General features: G+C 54.5%; 6 protein-coding genes across 6 annotated transcripts; 4 read left to right on the plus strand and 2 right to left on the minus strand.

The window, feature by feature from the left end:
- Positions 1-532: 532 nt before the first annotated feature.
- Positions 533-1,975, plus strand: Aud_000131 (Zn(II)2Cys6 transcription factor domain-containing protein; the record flags this gene model as incomplete). Its single annotated transcript, XM_043285647.1, has 1 exon — positions 533-1,975. The coding sequence occupies one exon, from the start codon at positions 533-535 to the stop codon at positions 1,973-1,975; it is 1,443 nt and encodes a 480-aa protein (XP_043141582.1).
- Positions 1,976-2,080: 105 nt separating this feature from the next.
- Positions 2,081-2,707, minus strand: Aud_000132 (uncharacterized protein; the record flags this gene model as incomplete). The annotated part of the gene is made up of 1 exon (XM_043285648.1): positions 2,081-2,707. One exon carries the CDS (start codon positions 2,705-2,707, stop codon positions 2,081-2,083), a length of 627 nt encoding a protein of 208 aa, XP_043141583.1.
- A 2,014-nt stretch (positions 2,708-4,721) lies between these two features.
- Positions 4,722-7,157, plus strand: Aud_000133 (uncharacterized protein; the record flags this gene model as incomplete). The annotated part of the gene is made up of 1 exon (XM_043285649.1): positions 4,722-7,157. The coding sequence occupies one exon, from the start codon at positions 4,722-4,724 to the stop codon at positions 7,155-7,157; it is 2,436 nt and encodes an 811-aa protein (XP_043141584.1).
- Positions 7,158-7,405: 248 nt separating this feature from the next.
- Aud_000134 (isopenicillin N synthase family dioxygenase) lies at positions 7,406-8,419 on the minus strand (the record flags this gene model as incomplete). Its single annotated transcript, XM_043285650.1, has 1 exon — positions 7,406-8,419. One exon carries the CDS (start codon positions 8,417-8,419, stop codon positions 7,406-7,408), a length of 1,014 nt encoding a protein of 337 aa, XP_043141585.1.
- Positions 8,420-8,922: 503 nt separating this feature from the next.
- Positions 8,923-9,720, plus strand: Aud_000135 (uncharacterized protein; the record flags this gene model as incomplete). Its single annotated transcript, XM_043285651.1, has 1 exon — positions 8,923-9,720. The coding sequence occupies one exon, from the start codon at positions 8,923-8,925 to the stop codon at positions 9,718-9,720; it is 798 nt and encodes a 265-aa protein (XP_043141586.1).
- Positions 9,721-10,342: 622 nt separating this feature from the next.
- Aud_000136 (type I iterative polyketide synthase) lies at positions 10,343-18,221 on the plus strand (the record flags this gene model as incomplete). Its single annotated transcript, XM_043285652.1, has 2 exons — positions 10,343-10,981; positions 11,034-18,221. 2 exons carry the CDS (start codon positions 10,343-10,345, stop codon positions 18,219-18,221), a joined length of 7,827 nt encoding a protein of 2,608 aa, XP_043141587.1.
- Between the last annotated feature and the right edge of the window lie 168 nt (positions 18,222-18,389).

The raw sequence follows: 18,389 nt of genomic DNA on the forward strand, positions 1-18,389 counted from the left end.
ACTATTCGTGTATCTGAAGAGGAAAATCGCTTGGCGACGTCTATGTGTGCCATGTGCTGCATCTCCTCTTAAGTTGACGGATGGTCTCTTCGCACCCTCCTTTGCCAGAAATATTCATATACATGCCCTGATAAGTATATACACACTCCCAGAAACAGACAAATCTCGAGGGAATGACGGTCCAGCTAAGCACAAAGGGTCTGTGGTAAGATAATTGGCACTGAAACTTTATTAGGCCGAGGCCGCCCCCATTCTAGAACAGCTAGCTAACCAACGGAGAAGAGGGGTCAATCCCCCCAGCGCCGAATACGATATCGCAACACCAAAGAACACTTCCAATCATCGCAGAGAGAAGATACGCCTACAGAGCTATACGAAGACAACCCTGCATCCGAGCCACAATGGCAGAATACGTTTCGGTCACCAGTGCATCCTGCAATATACTTACTACCAATAATAAATATGCGAGGTCAGCACCGCTGCTGATAATACAAGATAGCTGTAAATGATCACAATTGATCACCCGCCTGCCATGTCCGAGGTGAAGTTTCGGTCCTCATGCGACTCGTGTCTCAGCACCAAGGTCAAGTGTAGCCAGACGAGACCAGCATGTGCCAGGTGCACTCAACACGGTCGCCAGTGTGTATACAGCCAATATCGCAAGATCGGTCGTCCCTCTGCGAAAGCGCTAGGCGCGTTGACCGTGCCCAGGGGCCAGCTGCAAGACCGCGCTGAAAAGCCCGGCCGAAGACTGAAGAAGAGTCAACAACAGCACAGTCCACAGCTTCCTGTGGAACACTCGCCAAGAGGCACGGAACCACTTCTGCCCCCGCATGTTTTGAGTGAACCGCTGGGGAGCAGTGTCAACCCGAGACATCTCTTGAATAACTTTGGAACTCCGGCGGGTACCGGGACCAGCTCCGTTCTGGAGGAATTTCATCCTGGCGACAATCCAGCATCATCTGCGGGGGATTCTGCTTTATCCCTCGACCAGAATATGTCTGACTCCGGAATTGGGGCGAGTCTGGCCAGCAGCCTTGAGTACGGGATAGGGGACGTTGACTGGGCTACGCTACAGGGTTTAATTGATGGATCAGCGTCCCAAGAGCTAAACCTTGCGCCGCAAGGGCAGTATTACGGCCCCACAGAGCCCCGTTTCTGGGGAAGCCAGCTGTCCCCAGTATGCCTAGACCCTGGGCCCACCGCGCAGATGGAACGTCTTTTCTCCCCCCTCCCCAGCAGCTATTCTCTATTTGCGGGGGATCCTAACGTAGATTCTCCTCGTCGACCGACCTCGGCCTCTCGTCCCTCGGGCCCCCTCTTCGGCGAGTCGAATACGTTCCCCCTCGGTGCCCGCTGCACATCGCACTGCTACGGCGGCCTCACCAGCCAGCTGACCAAGATCTCCGAGGTTCAGGCCCTGGGAACCAGCGTGGCCCTAGATGTCCTCCTCAATCTTGACAACCAAGTCAGCCGCGCTCGGGACAAGATCCTCCGCTGCCAGTCCTGTCTCGCGGCTACGGGATGCGCACAGACGCTGATACTTCTGACGCTCGTGGTGGCTAATGTCCTCAGCCTGTTCGAAAATAGCTGCAGCGGGTCTCTGGAGGAGGGCCAGAGCGAGGTCGACAGAGGCTGTATACCGAGTGCTGATTCACCCATGAGCCGGGGCTCGTTGTCGGATGCCAGTGACTCGCGCGGTGTGCTCCCGTACACGACGCGTCCGCTGGTGCTTGGGAACGTTCAACTCAATGAATCTGTTAAGCGGGCCTTCTCGCGACATCTGGTGCGGATGTATCTGGACCGGCAGCGAGGCGTGGTGAGACAGCTGGAACAACTGCTGAGGCAGACGGAAGCGACGAATACCAGCTTTAAGGTGACGGAGGACCTACTTCAGGATGTGTTGGGTCGCGTGGAGCGGTTCATTGGGTTTATGACTCTCACCGCGAGCTTGGAGCGACAAGGATGGGATTGATGATGGTGGGCAGCAGGTATAGAAATAGAAGAATAGAGGAAACCGTTTTCGTTGAATCATTCTACTCGTCTATCATGTATTTATCTTGTATCCATCATGTATCTATCATGAAGCCTTCCACGCATGCAAATTGGCCGTGACACTATCCAGTAACCGCGTCACTTCGAATAAAAGTGTGACGACCCTCGAATCAGCCTTCCTCAGATTTGCCTTATCGCTCCTATCCATCTGTTGCAAGGCCTTGGTCACATTCCGTAGGGAGCGACAGATCATATCCAGCGCCAAGTATCTGCTTTCCTCGTCGCTCAACTCATGATCCCCCAATGCCATCCTGGAAGGCCTGCACACCACTGCGTTCGCGGCCCGTTTATCCTGCATCGATCCATACTGAAGGCAATCCGTAGACCACGGCTTCGGCTGTCCGGAGGTGGCAAAGGAGGTTTGTTCAAAGGGGGCCGTGTCAGAACACGTATACGTTGTCACGGCGATGTGGAGGAAGGAGACCAGCTTCTCGTAGATCCGCAGAAGGAGGTCCCTAATCTCCGTCGCGGAGGACACGAGCGAGAGATTGTGTAACGGACATCTCTGCGACTGCAGACCAAAGTCGATTGTCTGCGTGGTAGCGATGACGATTATCTCGAGGGTGACTTCAACCATGTGGTCGATGCGCTGCCAGGCCCTTGTTGCATACTTGAGGCATGAACATTGTGCTTTTTCCATGGCGTAGTTCATGGCAATGCGTCTTTTTTCGCAGGACTGGGAAAAGCATGGCTCTTTCGATCTTTTATCACCATTGCGCAACTGCAGTCTATGATGACGGCATTGTTTTGCCCCACTGTTCAAGGATTCCCTTTTTTTCCATGAGGACAGCAAGGTACATGGGGTCGCACATGGCGCTTCTTCATGCAGGCAGCGCTAGAGCACGCGGAGAGGGGGGATTTAATCTACACCCTTGTACAAACCTCGTGTTCTATATCACCTTAGCAATTGCTAAGCGCTGGCCGTGCCGTCCTTGCAGCAATTTCCGTCTCTCTCCGGATAAATATACGGATTTATTCAGTTGCTTTTGCGCGTCCTTATCAACCACCCCTGGAGTTTCTCGGAGACAGAGTGCTGGGGAGGACGAAGGATGCAATAGTCCGGGGCCTCGGACATTCCTCTCGTCGCTACAGACGGAAGAGGCCATGCATGCCACCAACTAGTGATCCCTACCTGTGTCAGCCACGCCAGCCACCGTGGGGGCAGAGGAGGCCGCTGTGGGATAGTGGAAAACACAGTAAACCCCCTCTATAAGCATCGCTGATATAAGAATAACCTCGGAGATAGCATCTACTTTTAGTGTTAGAATTAAATTTCCCTCCAAAAATGCTTAACACTCCAATACACAGATATTGCATGTAAAGATTCTTTCTCCCATACGTAGTTCCTTATATTAGGGTATTTTATTATAGTTTGGGGAAGCGGATCCGATGCTGATCACTACGATCCGTGCACACCACTGCCTGCCCACCGTAGACCACTTTTAAGAGTACTTTTGCAGGCTAATACGGGGTTACATGAGTGGTAAATTATATCCCACACTACAGAGTACCTCTCGAAGGCATTTGTATAGTATCTGAAATAATACAAAAAGGTGATTTTTGGGAGGAAACTCAAGAACTAGGATTTGAGTAATACCTAGGAATGTTTAGGTAGAGAAATATATTTTTCTAGTGTTGGTTGCTAAAGAATCCAGCATCAGGATATTTCAATTCAAGGAAGCAAAAGGGGCGTCCCTAATAGACGCTTATATCAGTGGCTTATTGTCTTATACCATAGACTAGGAAGTACACCATCCAGCGCCTTTTTAGTGTAGTGGTATTGGATATTGATAGTGGCTTACTAGTTGGATTACGCGGACTTGGCTTATCAGGGCAATCTCGTCTTGCTTAACCAACCATGCCCGTACAATTAATTGTAAAGCCAGCTGTATGGCCGTAGTATTGCTGCGGCGCAGCCAACTGAACTCGTAACCTGCCACCTGCTAAGGTTTTTGACTCAAGACCAGGCCTGGTGCGGTGCTCATCTTCACTGTAACCTGGGTATTCTTCCACCCGTATCCGGTCTCATCTGGTCCAGTTAGGGATCCATATTGTTCCATTTTGGGTAGTCTAAGACTGAGCCCTGTAATGGCAGCCTGCCTCAAAGATCGGGCTCGTTCTTGTAATATATCACAACAAGCTTGTGTTTCACACATCAAGACTGATAACAACTTTGCGTTTTGGCAGGGCAGATGAATCCTTTCCACGTTTTTGTTGCTCAATAGGACCAGGTGCCTGCATGAGGTGCAGGGAATCGATAGGACCCGAGTGGCTGCAGTGTGTCCCGGACAAACCGTTGAATCCAGCAAAGGAAGATGAGAATGGAAGATAACAAGGAGCCGACGGCGAATCAAGTGCCGATGAAGTGCCCGACAAGGGTCAGCAACTTTTCAAGCTCGTCGTCGCGTGGACTTCGGCAGCTCTTGATTCCGTACCTGCTCGACACGTGGATGGATTAACTTTGGTACCAAGGATCGAGATGCATGCATGAGAGTGCCAGTCGAGGACAGGCTGGGAGATACAGCCGAAGACATCTCAGTGATCGAATGCTGGACACGAGAGGCAATAAATGAGCAGACACCTCAGCTCAGCCGGGACACGCCTTGAGTGCGCGACTCCAACTGTAATATACATTCACATCTTGCCCAGTCTACAATCTTGTTGAAATGGAACAAACCTTTACTGTGGAGTGTCCCCCCTTTGAGGTTAAGATCTCTCACTGGGACAGGATACTGCCACCGACGCACTCGAAGCGCATCCTGTGCTTTTCCCTCCCCGTCAACACCGACAGAGAGCAGTTGACCGATTACCTCCACATCGCCTTCCACCACACCGTCCAGCGCTTCCCACTGCTCGCAGGTTCTGTTGTTCCATTCTCGGCGGACCAAGGAGGACGGCCATGGCTTCGCAACATCGTCCCCGAAGGCGCCGCCCGCCTCATCGTCAAGGACCTGTCGGATGAGCTCAGCTTTGCAGACCTAGCCGAGGCCAACTTCTCGCAACATCTCCTAAACACCGAGCAGCTCTGTCCCCTCCCGGAGGTCGGATACTTCAAGGCGGAACGGGTTGATGTCTGCCGCTTCCAGGCAAATTTTATCCGGGGGGGCCTGCTCCTCGTCGTTTCCATCATCCACAATGCAGCCGACGGCCGTGGGGTGACCGAGATCATCAAGATCTTCGCCGAAGAGCTCCGCAAGGCTCAGTCCGGCGAGACCGGTCACCCTCTTCAGCAGAGAACTGAGGTGTACCGCTCTGACCGAACCACCTTCGTGTCGGGCCAGGGGATTCCCGGCGCCATCGAGCGCCACGCCGCGTGGACATCTTCGCCGTCCAACGCCCATGCACAGATTCACAATGTGGAAAATTCCTGCCACACCTTCCGTATCAGCGCCATGGCCCTGTCCCAGCTCAAAAACGTGCTCTCCGCCACCTCCCAGGGCCCGGAAGACTGGTTTTCCACCAACGACGCCATATCCGCCTTCATCTGGCGCAGTATCATGGTCGCTCGGCATCGCGCTGGCATCCTCGATGCGGATGCAACCACCTACGTCGCGCAGCCTGTGGATTGCCGCCGGCACCTCAACATCACCGAACCCTACTTTGGCAATGTCATCTACATGACCAAGTCATCAGTTGCGCTGTCTGTGCTCGCAGATCCAGAGACCGGACTTGGCGCAGCGGCTCGGGCCTTGCGCACCGAGCTCAGGGGCCTGACAGGCGACAAGTTCCGGGATCTGGTCGGGTACGCGGAGCGGACGGCGCTCGAAGCCCATACGCGGCTTAACATTCTCGAGTCCATGGCGACATCGGGGATTATTCTGACCAGTTTGTTCAAGATGGACCTGCACGCCATGAACTTTGGACCGGTCTTTGATGACGGCCATATCAAGGCGCTGCGCCTCCCGGCGAGGGGCACTCAGGCAGGCGCTGTCATCGTACTGCCCCGGGTACCGGATGGGAGTTGCGAGTTCATGGTGACGGAGCAGGAGAGCACAATCCAGTGTCTGCGGGACGATCCTCTATTTGCACAGTTCACGGCAGATAAGCCTGCCGTTGCTGAGGTCCAGGAGAAAGAGCCAGCCGAGGTCGAAGGGGAGGTCGAAGCAGTAGCGCATGAGCAGCACCCTGTCAGTCAGCATGATAGCACGCCCATTCCCAATGACCTCTCAAACAAAGATATTCCCCCTGCAACTGAGCTACCCAGTGACGGACCCAATGGTTTACACTCTCCGGCGTCGCTCGATGTGGCAACCAAGAGGCTCACTGACCTCCGCCTCATCCCCTCCAACGGAAAATCCCTCTCTACACTAAGGGTAACCCGCATCCTCGCACCGCATGCCGGTACCATCAAAGTCATCCGGTTGCACCGACCGGATGCCAAAAACGCCATTTCGTGGCAAATGCTCCGCGAGCTTAGCAGCGAAATCGAAGAGATTCACCACGAATATCACGCAACCAAGACGCGCGGCCTGATCATCGCCAGCGCGGTCGACGGTATCTTCTGTGCCGGAGCTGACCTCAAAGAGAGGAAGCAAATGACACCATCCGAAACGAAATCCTTCTTGACGAGCCTTCGCGCCGTGTTCTCGCGGCTCGCAGCACTGCCTGTCCCCTCGATCGCGTGTGTCTCGGGCAAGGCGCTGGGCGGGGGGCTTGAGCTGGCGCTGTGCTGCCACCTGCGTGTCTTTGCAGCTGATGCCGTCGTGGCGTTGCCGGAGACAAGGCTGGCAATTATTCCCGGCGCGGGGGGAACGTACCGGTTGCCCAATATCGTTGGTGTCTCCAATGCTTTGGACATGGTCTTAACGGGAAGGTCAGTGCCAGCGAAGGAGGCTGCTGCCATGGGACTGTGTAATCGGCTCGTGGGGATTGACGGTAATGAAGAGGCGCAGAAGGGTCTGGTCTTGGAGGCTGGACTTCAGTTGGCAGAGAATATATGCAATGCTGGGCCGTTGGCCGTGCGAGCGGCTATCAGTGCGTTGACATATAGCTGTGAGGCAGTTGAGAATGCGGCATACGACTCCGTTCTCATGACCAAGGATCGCAATGCAGCGTTGGAGGCGTTCAGCGAGAAGCGGAAGCCCATTCTGATCGGGGAATAGATAGTCTGTAGTTGGGGTTCTCTGTTTTCCGTTTTGCTTATACTCTTGTTGGTTTCCAAGCTTGATTTGTAGGCTAGGTTATAAAATATCCAGATTGGTTTGATACAAGGTCCAGTCCTGTGTCCAAGTGTTTTACATGCAAATCAGCCTGCCGCACTCCAACCTCGGAGGTCTGAGAAATATGCAAATAATAATGTCAATGTAACATGTGCATTGCTAGCCAATGTCGAACGTACGCCAATCTCATATCACTTCTGCGCAATGCTGTAGCTACTCGTTAAGCGCAGACGGACATGTTCCTCAATTGTAGGCACATTTTCTTCCTCAACCTTCTTCGCCGGATCCAGCGGCTGCAATTTATAATCCAGGTTGCCATCGTAAAAGAAAACCACACTGTAGCGATCCTCCGGGTTTCGATTCAAAACCCGATGCCAACTACTTCTATACTCCCCGCTCGTCATGATCTCCATCAGGTCCGCCATGTTGACAATGTACACGTCCTCCTGCGGTGGCACTCCATGCCACTCGCCCGTCTCATGATCCTGCACCTCCAACCCCGCGTGCTCATCCTGCAGCAGCAACGTCAGCGTTCCGAAATCGGTATGCTCACCGCTCCCAAGCTGCCCCCTCTCCCGTCTTGCCTGTTCCCCGTCCGGCGGATAATGAAGCAGACGCAACAAACACATTGGGTCGTCCGAATCCAGCTCGTCAAACACTCGCGGGCCGTACGGCAGTGTCGCGGCCACAAGCGACAGCACCACCTGCGACAACCGCTGCATCTCGCTGAGGTACTCCTCCAGCACAACCCGGAAGTCCTGCGGGGCCAGCACCTCCTTGTCCGGCCAGACGTTTGGCCCCTGCAAGAATCGGCCATCGCGCACCCGCGGATGGTCTAGGGGGAGGTCGCTGGAGATGAAGAAGCCCTCTTTGATGTCGCGGACGACTTGGGCCTCTTGGCCCTGGGGTACGCCGATCTCAAGCTCGTAGGATTGGGTTTCCATTACGTCGTACCCGCGGAACCCGACATTTTTGCGCGCGTCCAGCGCGAGTTTGGTTTCCGTCGGGAGGGCGAAGAATTTAGCGGCGGCGGCGAGGATGGATTTTTGGAGTTTGAGTGGCACGCCATGGCCTTTCATCTGGAAGAAGCCCGTAGATCGGCAGGCTCTACGGACATCGTCGATGACCTGCTGGGCCGCGGGGCTGGAGGGGTCGTCGAGGAAGGGGGTGATATCGACCAGGGGGAGGTAGAAGGAGGAGTGCATAGTATAGTTCTCTAGAGGTTCTCGAGTAATTGGGATTAATGGTTTGGCTAGCTGACTTGCATGGTCGCCATGACGCCCTGAATCCAGGCATTTTATTCCTTTCGCACGCCATCATCCGAGTCACGACAAATGTTGGGCTATTTCGGCACGTTGCTCTTCTCTGTCGGAGAGTGAGGGGCCGATTCGGTAGGTTTATGTGGCTGGAAAGGGCCCGAACCCTGGCATTTAGGCCTCGCAGCGGCTTAGTGGCTGCCGGCTACATCTTATCGTGAACTGTAGGTAGCCACCGAGAAGGCTTGTTCGGATAGGCTTGCTTCCTTATTGCTTATCTTGGATTTCGCGTGCTCAGTAGAGCGCCAGTAGGGCGTCAAGGTGCTACTATGTAAAATATAGACATTGCCTTGGTTATGAAATGAACCAGTGCCCTTTTGACATTCAGACCTTTAGAATAGAATCAATAATAAGATTATCACAAGGACGGGCCTGTCAAATAGCATATCTCCATGGCGCCAGACAAACCTGTCATAGTCTCCAATCCAACTTTGCATCTTCCCCGCATCCTCTGTCTTCACGGCGGCGGGACGAACGCGCGCATCTTCCGCGCCCAATGCAGAGCCCTCGTCAACCACCTCCGGACCGAATACCGCTTTGTCTTCGCCCAGGCGCCTTTCGCGTCCAATTGCGGATCTGACGTTCTAGCGGTCTACAGCCAATGGGGCCCCTTCCGCCGCTGGCTCCGCTGGCGACGGGAACACCCGGAAATCGCGCCCCAAGACGCCGTGGCTGCAATTGATGAATCCCTTTCCACAGCAATCCATGACGATGACCGCGCTGGATACACGGGTGAGTGGATCGCCATCTTGGGGTTCAGCCAGGGCGCGAAAGTCGCCGCAAGTTTGCTGTACCGACAACAGATGCGGGGTTTTGAGAATGACCCGCTTCCAAGATTCCGCTTCGGCGTTCTTCTGGCCGGGCAGGCTCCGCTGGTATCGTTGGATGTGGATTCGGGGGTCACAGGCTGTTGTGGGTTGCCGGACGCAGCGCAAATCACGGATACGACATTCGCGAACGGGGCTATTTGGCGGGGAGCGGGGAAAGGGGATATATTGTGTACACCTACTTTGCATGTGCATGGACTACGAGATCCAGGATTGGAGCGCCATCGGGTGTTGTTTGAGGACTTTTGTGCTCGGGAGACGGCGAGAGTCGTGCAATGGGATGGGGATCATCGGGTGCCGCTCAAGTTGAAAGATGTGGCGCTTGTGGCACAGAAAATTCGCGAGCTGGCTAGGGAGACTTGATTAGACTTCTAGATGAGAGCATTATTGACCAGATATCTACAATTGCAAACTTAGATCTTCTCTCAAACAAAAGCCTAGTCCACCAATACCGCAACCTCATCGCTTCCCTGGACATTATCTCAAGGACAAGGATGAATGGGCCATAGGTTCTGAATCTGCTGATAGCCTTTAAAAGCATATGCGGGACCCGATAGGACCATGAAATGATCGAATACCTTTCTCGGCTCCTTCATCTCGCCTGGTATCCCTCGGGAGATTTCCTTTCACAAGCTTATACCGCAACCTGGTACTTGCAGGATCAGCCGTCCGCCGAGTGTAGATGACAGCTGATATTAGAAATGTAACATGCTGAAATTAGCATTCCGCCCTCTTTCGGAGGTAAGTCAGAACGCGACTAGGGCAAGGGACGTATACGAATCCGCAGCAAACCAGCCGAGGGCGGCCACGTTGCTTGCAGCAGGAACAGACGTGCATGTCGCAACGGAAACAGAAACGACAAGATTGTGTAAATATACTTGGAACCACCGTCTAATAGCGAGATAGAAAATTGATCAATCAATCAGGGCACACGTCTGATGTTTACGGCCGTGTATCTACAATTTCATTCGAGTCTTGTCTCAACATGACCGCACATTCTCGCCAGAAGCCCAAGGTGTTCCTATTTGGCCCTCAAGCACTTGCACTGGATGCAAAATTCTTCCATCAGCTCCGTCTTTATCTCCATGCCGACCAGCGCGCTAAGTGGGCTCTGAGCATCGTATCGGAACTGTTGCAAGTCTGGGAAAGCCTCATCCACCATGTTCCCAAGTTGCAACACCTGAACGGCGCCCAATTGCTACGCAACCTCAACCAAGGGCTGCAGACTGGAGAGATATCAGCCTCCCTCTTTCCATTACCGAATATACTTCTTTCCCCCTTAGTAGTGATCGCCCAGCTAACACAGTATGCGAACCTGCTCACGGCGGCATTACCGAACCTCGGCGAGACCGATGAATTCCCGGCGTCCGTCACAGAGACCGCTGAGACGCTAGGCTTATGCACCGGCATTCTCAGCGCGTTTGCAGTGTCGTCTTCCTCCAGCCTGGCTCAACTTTACAAGAACGGCGCCGTGGCAGTCCGGCTTGCCATGCTTGCTGGCGCGCTGGTGGATGCGGAGCAATTATCGCCTGACTCAGATGGTGTTGCAACGTCAGTCTCGGTGTCCTGGAATGGTGTTGAGTCCCGTGCTACGCTGTCTAGAGTTTTAAAGGAGTGTCCTGAGGTGGGTCACTGAAGACTATAGATTCAAGAAAGCATATACTTACGAAGCTTAGGCATATTTATCTGTTCATGTTGACGAGAAGAGATCGACCGTCACTGTCTCTCAGCGAGAGGCTGCCAACCTGGTTCAGCAAATGAAGGACTCTGGCTTGCATGTGTTCGACGTTGCGCTATCCGGGAGATTTCACTGGTCCGGACATGCAGCAGATGCAGAGCGACTCATTGCGTTCTGTAGCAGCCATGCCGAGTTCCAGTTCCCCGATCCTTCCGAAATGCTCCTGCCCAGCATTTTGAGCAAAGGCGGCAGTCTCCATGAGATTGCATTGCGGGAAATCCTGCTGAAGCCGTCGCAGTGGCTGGAGAACTTTACCCGCGTCTACTCATCCCATCTGGAGGCCGGAGGTGCCACGTTCATATGCTTTGGCCCAGAGCGGTGCACGCCACCCACCATGACAAGGAAGCTGGGCTCTCAGTTATTCCAGCTCACGGACGTTGATCTGTCGACTTCTCCGCTGCCTGCGCAGCTTCTAGGTCAGAGCCTGGATGAACTCCCGGATGATCGGGTGGCTGTCATCGGCATGGCCTGCCTTGTCCCAGGGGCTGACGATCTCGACGGATATTGGAAGATCCTCACCAGCGGCCAGTCCCAGCACACGGAGGTGCCCTTGGAGCGATTCTCCATGCAGACTGCGTTTAGGGAGCCGGATCCTAACCGCAAATGGTACGGCAACTTCATCGCGGACTATGACGCCTTCGATCACAAATTCTTCAAGAAGAGTCCGCGCGAAATGGCATCCGCTGACCCACAACATCGGTTGATCATGCAGTTGGCATACCAGGCTGTGGAGCAGTCAGGTTATTTCAGAGCCCAAGGGGCACCAGCGAGCAGGCATGTTGGATGCTATATCGGGATCGGCAATGTCGACTATGACCGGAACATCGCCTGCTACCCAGCGAATGCTTATTCTGCCACGGGAAACCTGCGAAGTTTCGTCGCGGGAAAAGTGAGTCACTACTTTGGCTGGACGGGTCCCAGTGTGACTATCGACACGGCCTGTTCGTCCTCAGGTGTTGCGGTCCACCAGGCCTGTCGCTCGATCCTTCACGGAGAATGTACCAGTGCGTTGGCCGGTGGTGTCAACGTCCTCACCCACCCGGACTGGTTCCATAATCTGGCTGGCGCTTCCTTCTTGAGCCCGACAGGCCAGTGCAAGCCATTTGATGCCGCGGCAGACGGATATTGCCGAGGGGAAGGGGCCGGCGTGGTCTACCTCAAGAAATTGTCGTCCGCCATTGCGGATGGTGATCAAGTGCTCGGGGTGATTGCGAGCACAAAAGTTTATCAAAATCAGAATTGCACCCCGATCACCGTCCCCAACACAGACTCATTGTCAGAGCTCTTTGAGGATATCGTTCAACAAGCCAGACTCCCGCCTCAAGCTATCTCGGTCGTCGAGGCGCATGGCACAGGGACCCCGGTCGGCGATCCGGCGGAATATGCAGCGATCAAAAGAACACTAGGCGGCTCAATTCGCTCAGATGTGCTCTCACTGATGTCGGTCAAGGGACTCCTTGGCCATACGGAGTTTGCCTCCGGGATCATCTCCCTGGTGAAGGTCCTGCTCATGATCCACGAAGGCTTCATCCCGCCGCAGGCCAGCTTTACTTCCATCAACCCTGCACTGCAAGTTGCTCCACAGGACATGATTGACATCCCGACAAGAGGGAAGCGTTGGGATGTGAGCTTCCGCGCAGCACTGATCAACAACTACGGGGCCTCTGGCTCAAACGCTTCCATAGTCGTTACTCAGGGACCGGGGGCTAGATTTGATGCTTCTTCGAAGACTGCTCTCGTGTCGGCAGACAGTGTAAGCTTCCCATTCTGGTTCTGTGGGCACGACTCCCAGAGTCTTCGGGCCTACATTATCAAGTTTAGGGGATTCCTGCAGCAATACGCCAGTTCAAACAAGAACATGACTGCACGCAATCTGGCCTTTCAGCTGGCACGCCAGTCCAACCGCAATCTTCCCAATGCTCTGATCCTGAAAGCTTCGTCCGCTACCGACCTGGACCAGAAGCTGCTTGCTTTCGAGCAAGCAGAAAAAAGCACAGCGGAAATTCAATCGCCGCCTGGCCGTCCGGTGATTCTTTGCTTCGGCGGGCAGGTTTCCACGTTTGTAGGTCTGTCAGAAAATCTTTATTACCAGATCACTGCCCTGAAAGCCCATCTTGACGAGTGCAACGCCGTATGTATCTCTCTGGGTCTGAACAGCATCTATCCCGACATCTTCCAGATATCTCCCATACAAGACACAGTCAAGCTTCAAACAATGCTTTTTGCCACGCAGTATTCCTGCGCCAAACTGTGGGTTGAGTCCGGCGTCCAAATCGCCGCTGTGGTGGGACACAGTTTTGGCGAGTTGACGGCATTGTGCGTCGCGGGGGTTTATTCGCTTAAGGATGCGCTCAAGTTGGTTTCTGGTCGTGCGCGTCTCATCCAGGATAGCTGGGGCGCGGAGAAAGGAGCCATGCTCGCCGTTGAGGCGGATTTGACGGATGTGCAAGCCTTGATCTCCTTGTCAAAAAAGACGTCAGATATCGACTTTGATGTCTCCATCGCTTGTTACAATGGTCCCAGGCTGTTCACGCTGGCTGGCTCAACAAAATGCATTGAACTCACCCAGGAACTGGCAAAAACAAGTCCTGCTTTCTCTAGCATGAAGACAAAGAGGCTGAGTGTCACCAACGCCTTCCATTCCTCCCTCGTCGATCCGCTCATTGGTGACCTCGAAGCACTCGGTCAAGAGATTACGTTTAACGAGCCCGCAATTCGCGTCGAACAAGCAACCGAGTTAAGAACTACCGGCCAACCAGCAGGCAACTTCATCGCTCAGCACCTGAGGAACCCGGTGTTCTTCAATCACGCAGTCCAGCGACTGGCCAAGGACTTCCCGTCCGCCATCTGGCTCGAGGCTGGGTCGAACTCTACTGTGACCAATATGGCGAGCCGCGCCCTGGGCAATTCGACTTCACAACATCATTTCCAGCCCGTCAACATAACCGGTGAATCCTCTTCCATCCAAAGCCTAGTTGACACGACGATAAAGCTGTGGAAGGAAGGCCTGAACATATCCTTCTGGGCCCACCATGCCAGACAGACACCCGATTATACCCCCGTCATTCTCCCGCCGTACCAATTCGAGAAGTCACGACATTGGATGCACTTGCAAGAGCCCCCGAAGCTTGATGTTTCAGCTGCCGAGCCTTTGCAACATCCTGACGTGGCCAAGGGCCTGACAACCTTCCTCAGCTATCAGGACCCGTCACACCAGTCCGCGCGATTCCGCGTGAACACCGGGGTAGACCAATTTCAACAGCCAACCTCCGCCAGTGTCGTCGCTAACACAGCTGCCGTTGCCCCAGGCATTCTCCAGCTACAGATCGCCCTGGACGCGCTGATGAATCTCCGGCCGGATTTCGACAAGTTCAAGTTCCAGCCGGAGATCCGGGGTGTATCCTACCACAATGCACTCCTCGCCCATCCTTCTGGCGATGTGTACCTCGACGTGTTTTCTAGAGACGACAAGGGTCTCACCTGGGACTGGCGGCTCCATTCGGAAGACTCAGAGTTCAGTTCTGGAACGATAGATTTCCGACCAGCGAGTGACCCTCAACTTACGGTCGACTACGAGAACTTGGCTCGCCTGAGCGGCCAGAAGCGCTGTGCACGTCTCCTTCATGGTGGTCATGCTGATGAAGTCCTGCAGGGACGGAACATCTACCGGGCCTTCGAGCAGGTGGTAAAATACGGGAAACCGTTCCGCCGCGTTACCAAGATCGCAGGAACAGAGAACGAGTCAGCTGGCCAGGTCATCAAATCCTACCAGGAGGAAGCGTGGATCGACCCCGTTCTGACCGAGTGCTTCTGCCAGGTCGCTGGTATCTTTGTCAACTTGATGACCCACTCGTCGGATCTGGATGACCGCGGCATCTTTGTCTGCGATGGGATCTCCAGATGGATTCGTAGGCCCCGGCTGGGTACAACGTCTGCGCTGTCAGATCACTGGGAGGTCTTCGCGGTTCACCACCAGGAGTCTGAGACTAAGTATGTCAGCGACGTGTTTGCGTTTGATCCTCGCGATGGATCATTGGTCGAAGCGATTCTGGGCCTCTCGTATCAGAAGGTACCAATGGAATCTATTCGAAAAGTTTTAAGCCGTGCCGCCGAGCAGACACCTGCTCCTGCTTCTGCTGGTATCCCTCTGTCTGTGTCAATGACTCCTTCATCAATTCCTCCCGTCAGAGAGTCCCCTCCCTCAGCTTCACCATCCTATCCAGAGCCGGTGAATGAACCTGTAAAGAAGAAAGCAGCCAAGCTGCCAGGAGGGGACGTCTGGGTCAAAACCCGCGAAATAATCTGCAATCTGTCCGGGCTGGAACCCGAAGAGATTCAGAACGACTCCGACCTGATTGAGCTGGGCATTGATTCTCTCATGGCAATGGAGCTGGTACGCGAGGTACAGGCTGCATTTAAATGCACGCTTCAGAATGAGCAGCTGATGGAACTGACCGACTTTAAGAGCCTGGTTAGGTGCATTCAGTCTACGCTAGGGCTTGGTGATGATGATGATGATGCGGACGAAGTGTCAGCAGAAGCCGCTGCTGGCACAAATGGTACTGTTCACGTCAACGGTACCAATGGTGCCAACGGAGTCAATGGAGTCAATGGAGTCAATGGAGTCAATGGAGTCAATGGCATTAACGGAGTTGACCGAAATGGTGTCCATACGAATGGTAACGACGGCCACGCCACGTTCACGACATCCAGGGTCCGAGACACCTTCAGTGATTTCAAATGGACTACGGACGACGCCATCGTCAAGGGCCGCCTCGCAAACTATTACAAAGAGGTCATGCCGAGATCCACTGAGCTCTGTATCAGATATATCGTTGACGCATTCGAGCAACTGGGCTGCTCTATCCGGTCCGCAGCGCCCGGCCAACGCCTCGAGCCCATTCCATACCACCCCAAGCATGCAAAGTTTATGAACCTGATCTATGGCCTTCTGGAAACGGAGGCGCGCCTGATCGATATCAACGGCGCGGAAATCACGCGCACCGCTGTTGCGCCACCCGCCATCTCGGCGGAGGCACTACTCGCAAAGCTCCTGCACGACGAGCCAGTTCACGCCGCCGAACACAGGCTCACGGCTCTGGTGGGAGCCAAGTTTGCAGACTTGATTACGGGCAAGGAGGATGGTCTGCAGCTGGTCTTCGGCACTCCTGAAGCCCGCGAGATCGCGTCGGAGATGTATGCCAAATCACCTATCAATACCGTCTGGATCCAGCAACTTGCCGACTTTCTACTACAGCTGCTCGGTCAACTTCCGCGGACGGGAGCGCCCATCTGTATCCTCGAAATTGGCGCGGGGACTGGAGGCACAACAAGCAAGATTGTGCCCCTGCTCGCTAAACTCGGTGTCCCCGTCAAGTATACCATGACCGACATCTCTGGCTCACTGATCGCTGCTGCACGCAAGCGCTTCAAGCAATATCCGTTCATGGAGTTCAAGGTACTGAACATGGAAACCGAGCCGGACGCGAAATTGCTCGAAAGCCAGCACATCGTCCTCGCCACTAACTGTGTCCACGCCACGAGGGATCTGGCCGTCTCCCTAAAGAACCTGCATCGGATCCTGCAGCCGGAAGGCTTCCTGGTCATGCTCGAGATGACGCAGCAGGTGCCTTGGGTGGATTTTGTCTTCGGATTCATCGAGGGTTGGTGGCTGTTCGAGGACGGACGAAGTTATGTCCTCCAGCCCGCCAGCTATTGGGAGCGAGTGCTGCACTCGGTGGGATATGGCCATGTCGACTGGACGGCCGGAGACCTTCCGGAAGCCAATATCCAGCGCCTTATTATTGCTCATGCTTCTGGGACCAGGTACGATCGAGCGCCGAAACCTGCTTTGCATCCCACTTCAGAATCCCAATTGACCGCAGATGACCCAGAGCGCGGCGCCATCATTGACGAGTATGTCATCAAGTACACCAACGGCTTTGTCCCCCCATCACGGCCCCGCGCAGCCATGGGCAATTCATCCCCGAGCACAAAACAATGTGTGCTGGTCACCGGCGCCACGGGCAGTCTGGGTTCCCACATCGTAGCCTATTTCGCCCGGCGCCCGGACATAAGCACTGTCATCTGCCTCAACCGGGTCAGCACCGTCGACGCAGCCCAACGGCAGCGCGCCTCCCTCGAAATGCGTGGGATCACACTCGACGCGACATCTCTGTCGAAGCTCCAAGTGCTTGAAAGCGACACCAGCAAACCTCACCTCGGCTTATCGCCTGAGACCTACACCCACCTCACTCGCACCGTCACCCACATAGTCCACAGCGCTTGGCCCATGAGCCTGACACGACCCATCCGCACCTACGAGACGCAATTCAAGACCGCCCGCAACCTACTCGCCCTCGGCACGGACGTGGTCGAGCTGCGCCCCGCCCCCTTCAAGCTCGGCTTCCAATTTGTTTCCTCCAGCGCCGTCATCGCCAATTACCCACTCTGGACGGGAACCCCACTCGTCCCGGAGGAACCAGGCACAATCGCCTCCCTCCCAGGAACGGGCTACGCAGAGGCGAAACTCGTCGTCGAGCGAATGCTGGCTCAGACTTTGTATCAGTATCCGGAATTCTTCCACGCGATGGCCGTCCGCGTCGCCCAAATCGCCGGCTCGACGTCCAACGGGTACTGGAATCCAACCGAGTACATGCCCTTCCTGATCAAGTCATCACAGGTGCTCCGGCTCCTGCCGGACCTCGAGGGTACGCTCTCGTGGTATCCGGTGAACGATGTAGCGGCTACACTGGGCGAACTGCTCCTCACCGAAATATCGACAGATCTGATCTACCATATCGATAACCCGTCTCGCCAGGAATGGAATGAGATGATTGGGATGTTGGCACGGGCGCTGGGAATTAGTGAGGAAGGTATCGTGCCGTATGACACTTGGGTAGATCGCGTCAGGAGGTTCCGGGCCGGTGTGAGTGATAATCCGGCGTTGCAGTTGATCGAGTTCTTTGATCATTATTTCGTGCCTATGTCGTGCGGCGGTTTGGTCTTGGATACGGGCAAGGCCAGGAGGCATTCGGAGACGCTGCGGCAACAGGGACCAATTGATGAGGGACTGTTGATGAAATATATATTGAGATGGAAGCAGGAGGGATTCCTGAATCCCTAGAGCTAGCCAATGGTCCCCTGAGCATTTATGACAACTACGTCAAATCCAAACCATCTCTCAAAGCGGTTTCTGGACTGGGCAAGATAGATCTGGCTACCAGCAATGACATTCACTGCGATAGGTACAGTCACTCATATCATGTCTGTATGAAACGTCCACTTTTCAGCG

The sequence above is a fragment of the Aspergillus udagawae genome (genome assembly GCF_001078395.1).
Source record: "Aspergillus udagawae IFM 46973 DNA, scaffold_1, whole genome shotgun sequence".
Lineage (NCBI taxonomy): Eukaryota > Fungi > Ascomycota > Eurotiomycetes > Eurotiales > Aspergillaceae > Aspergillus > Aspergillus udagawae.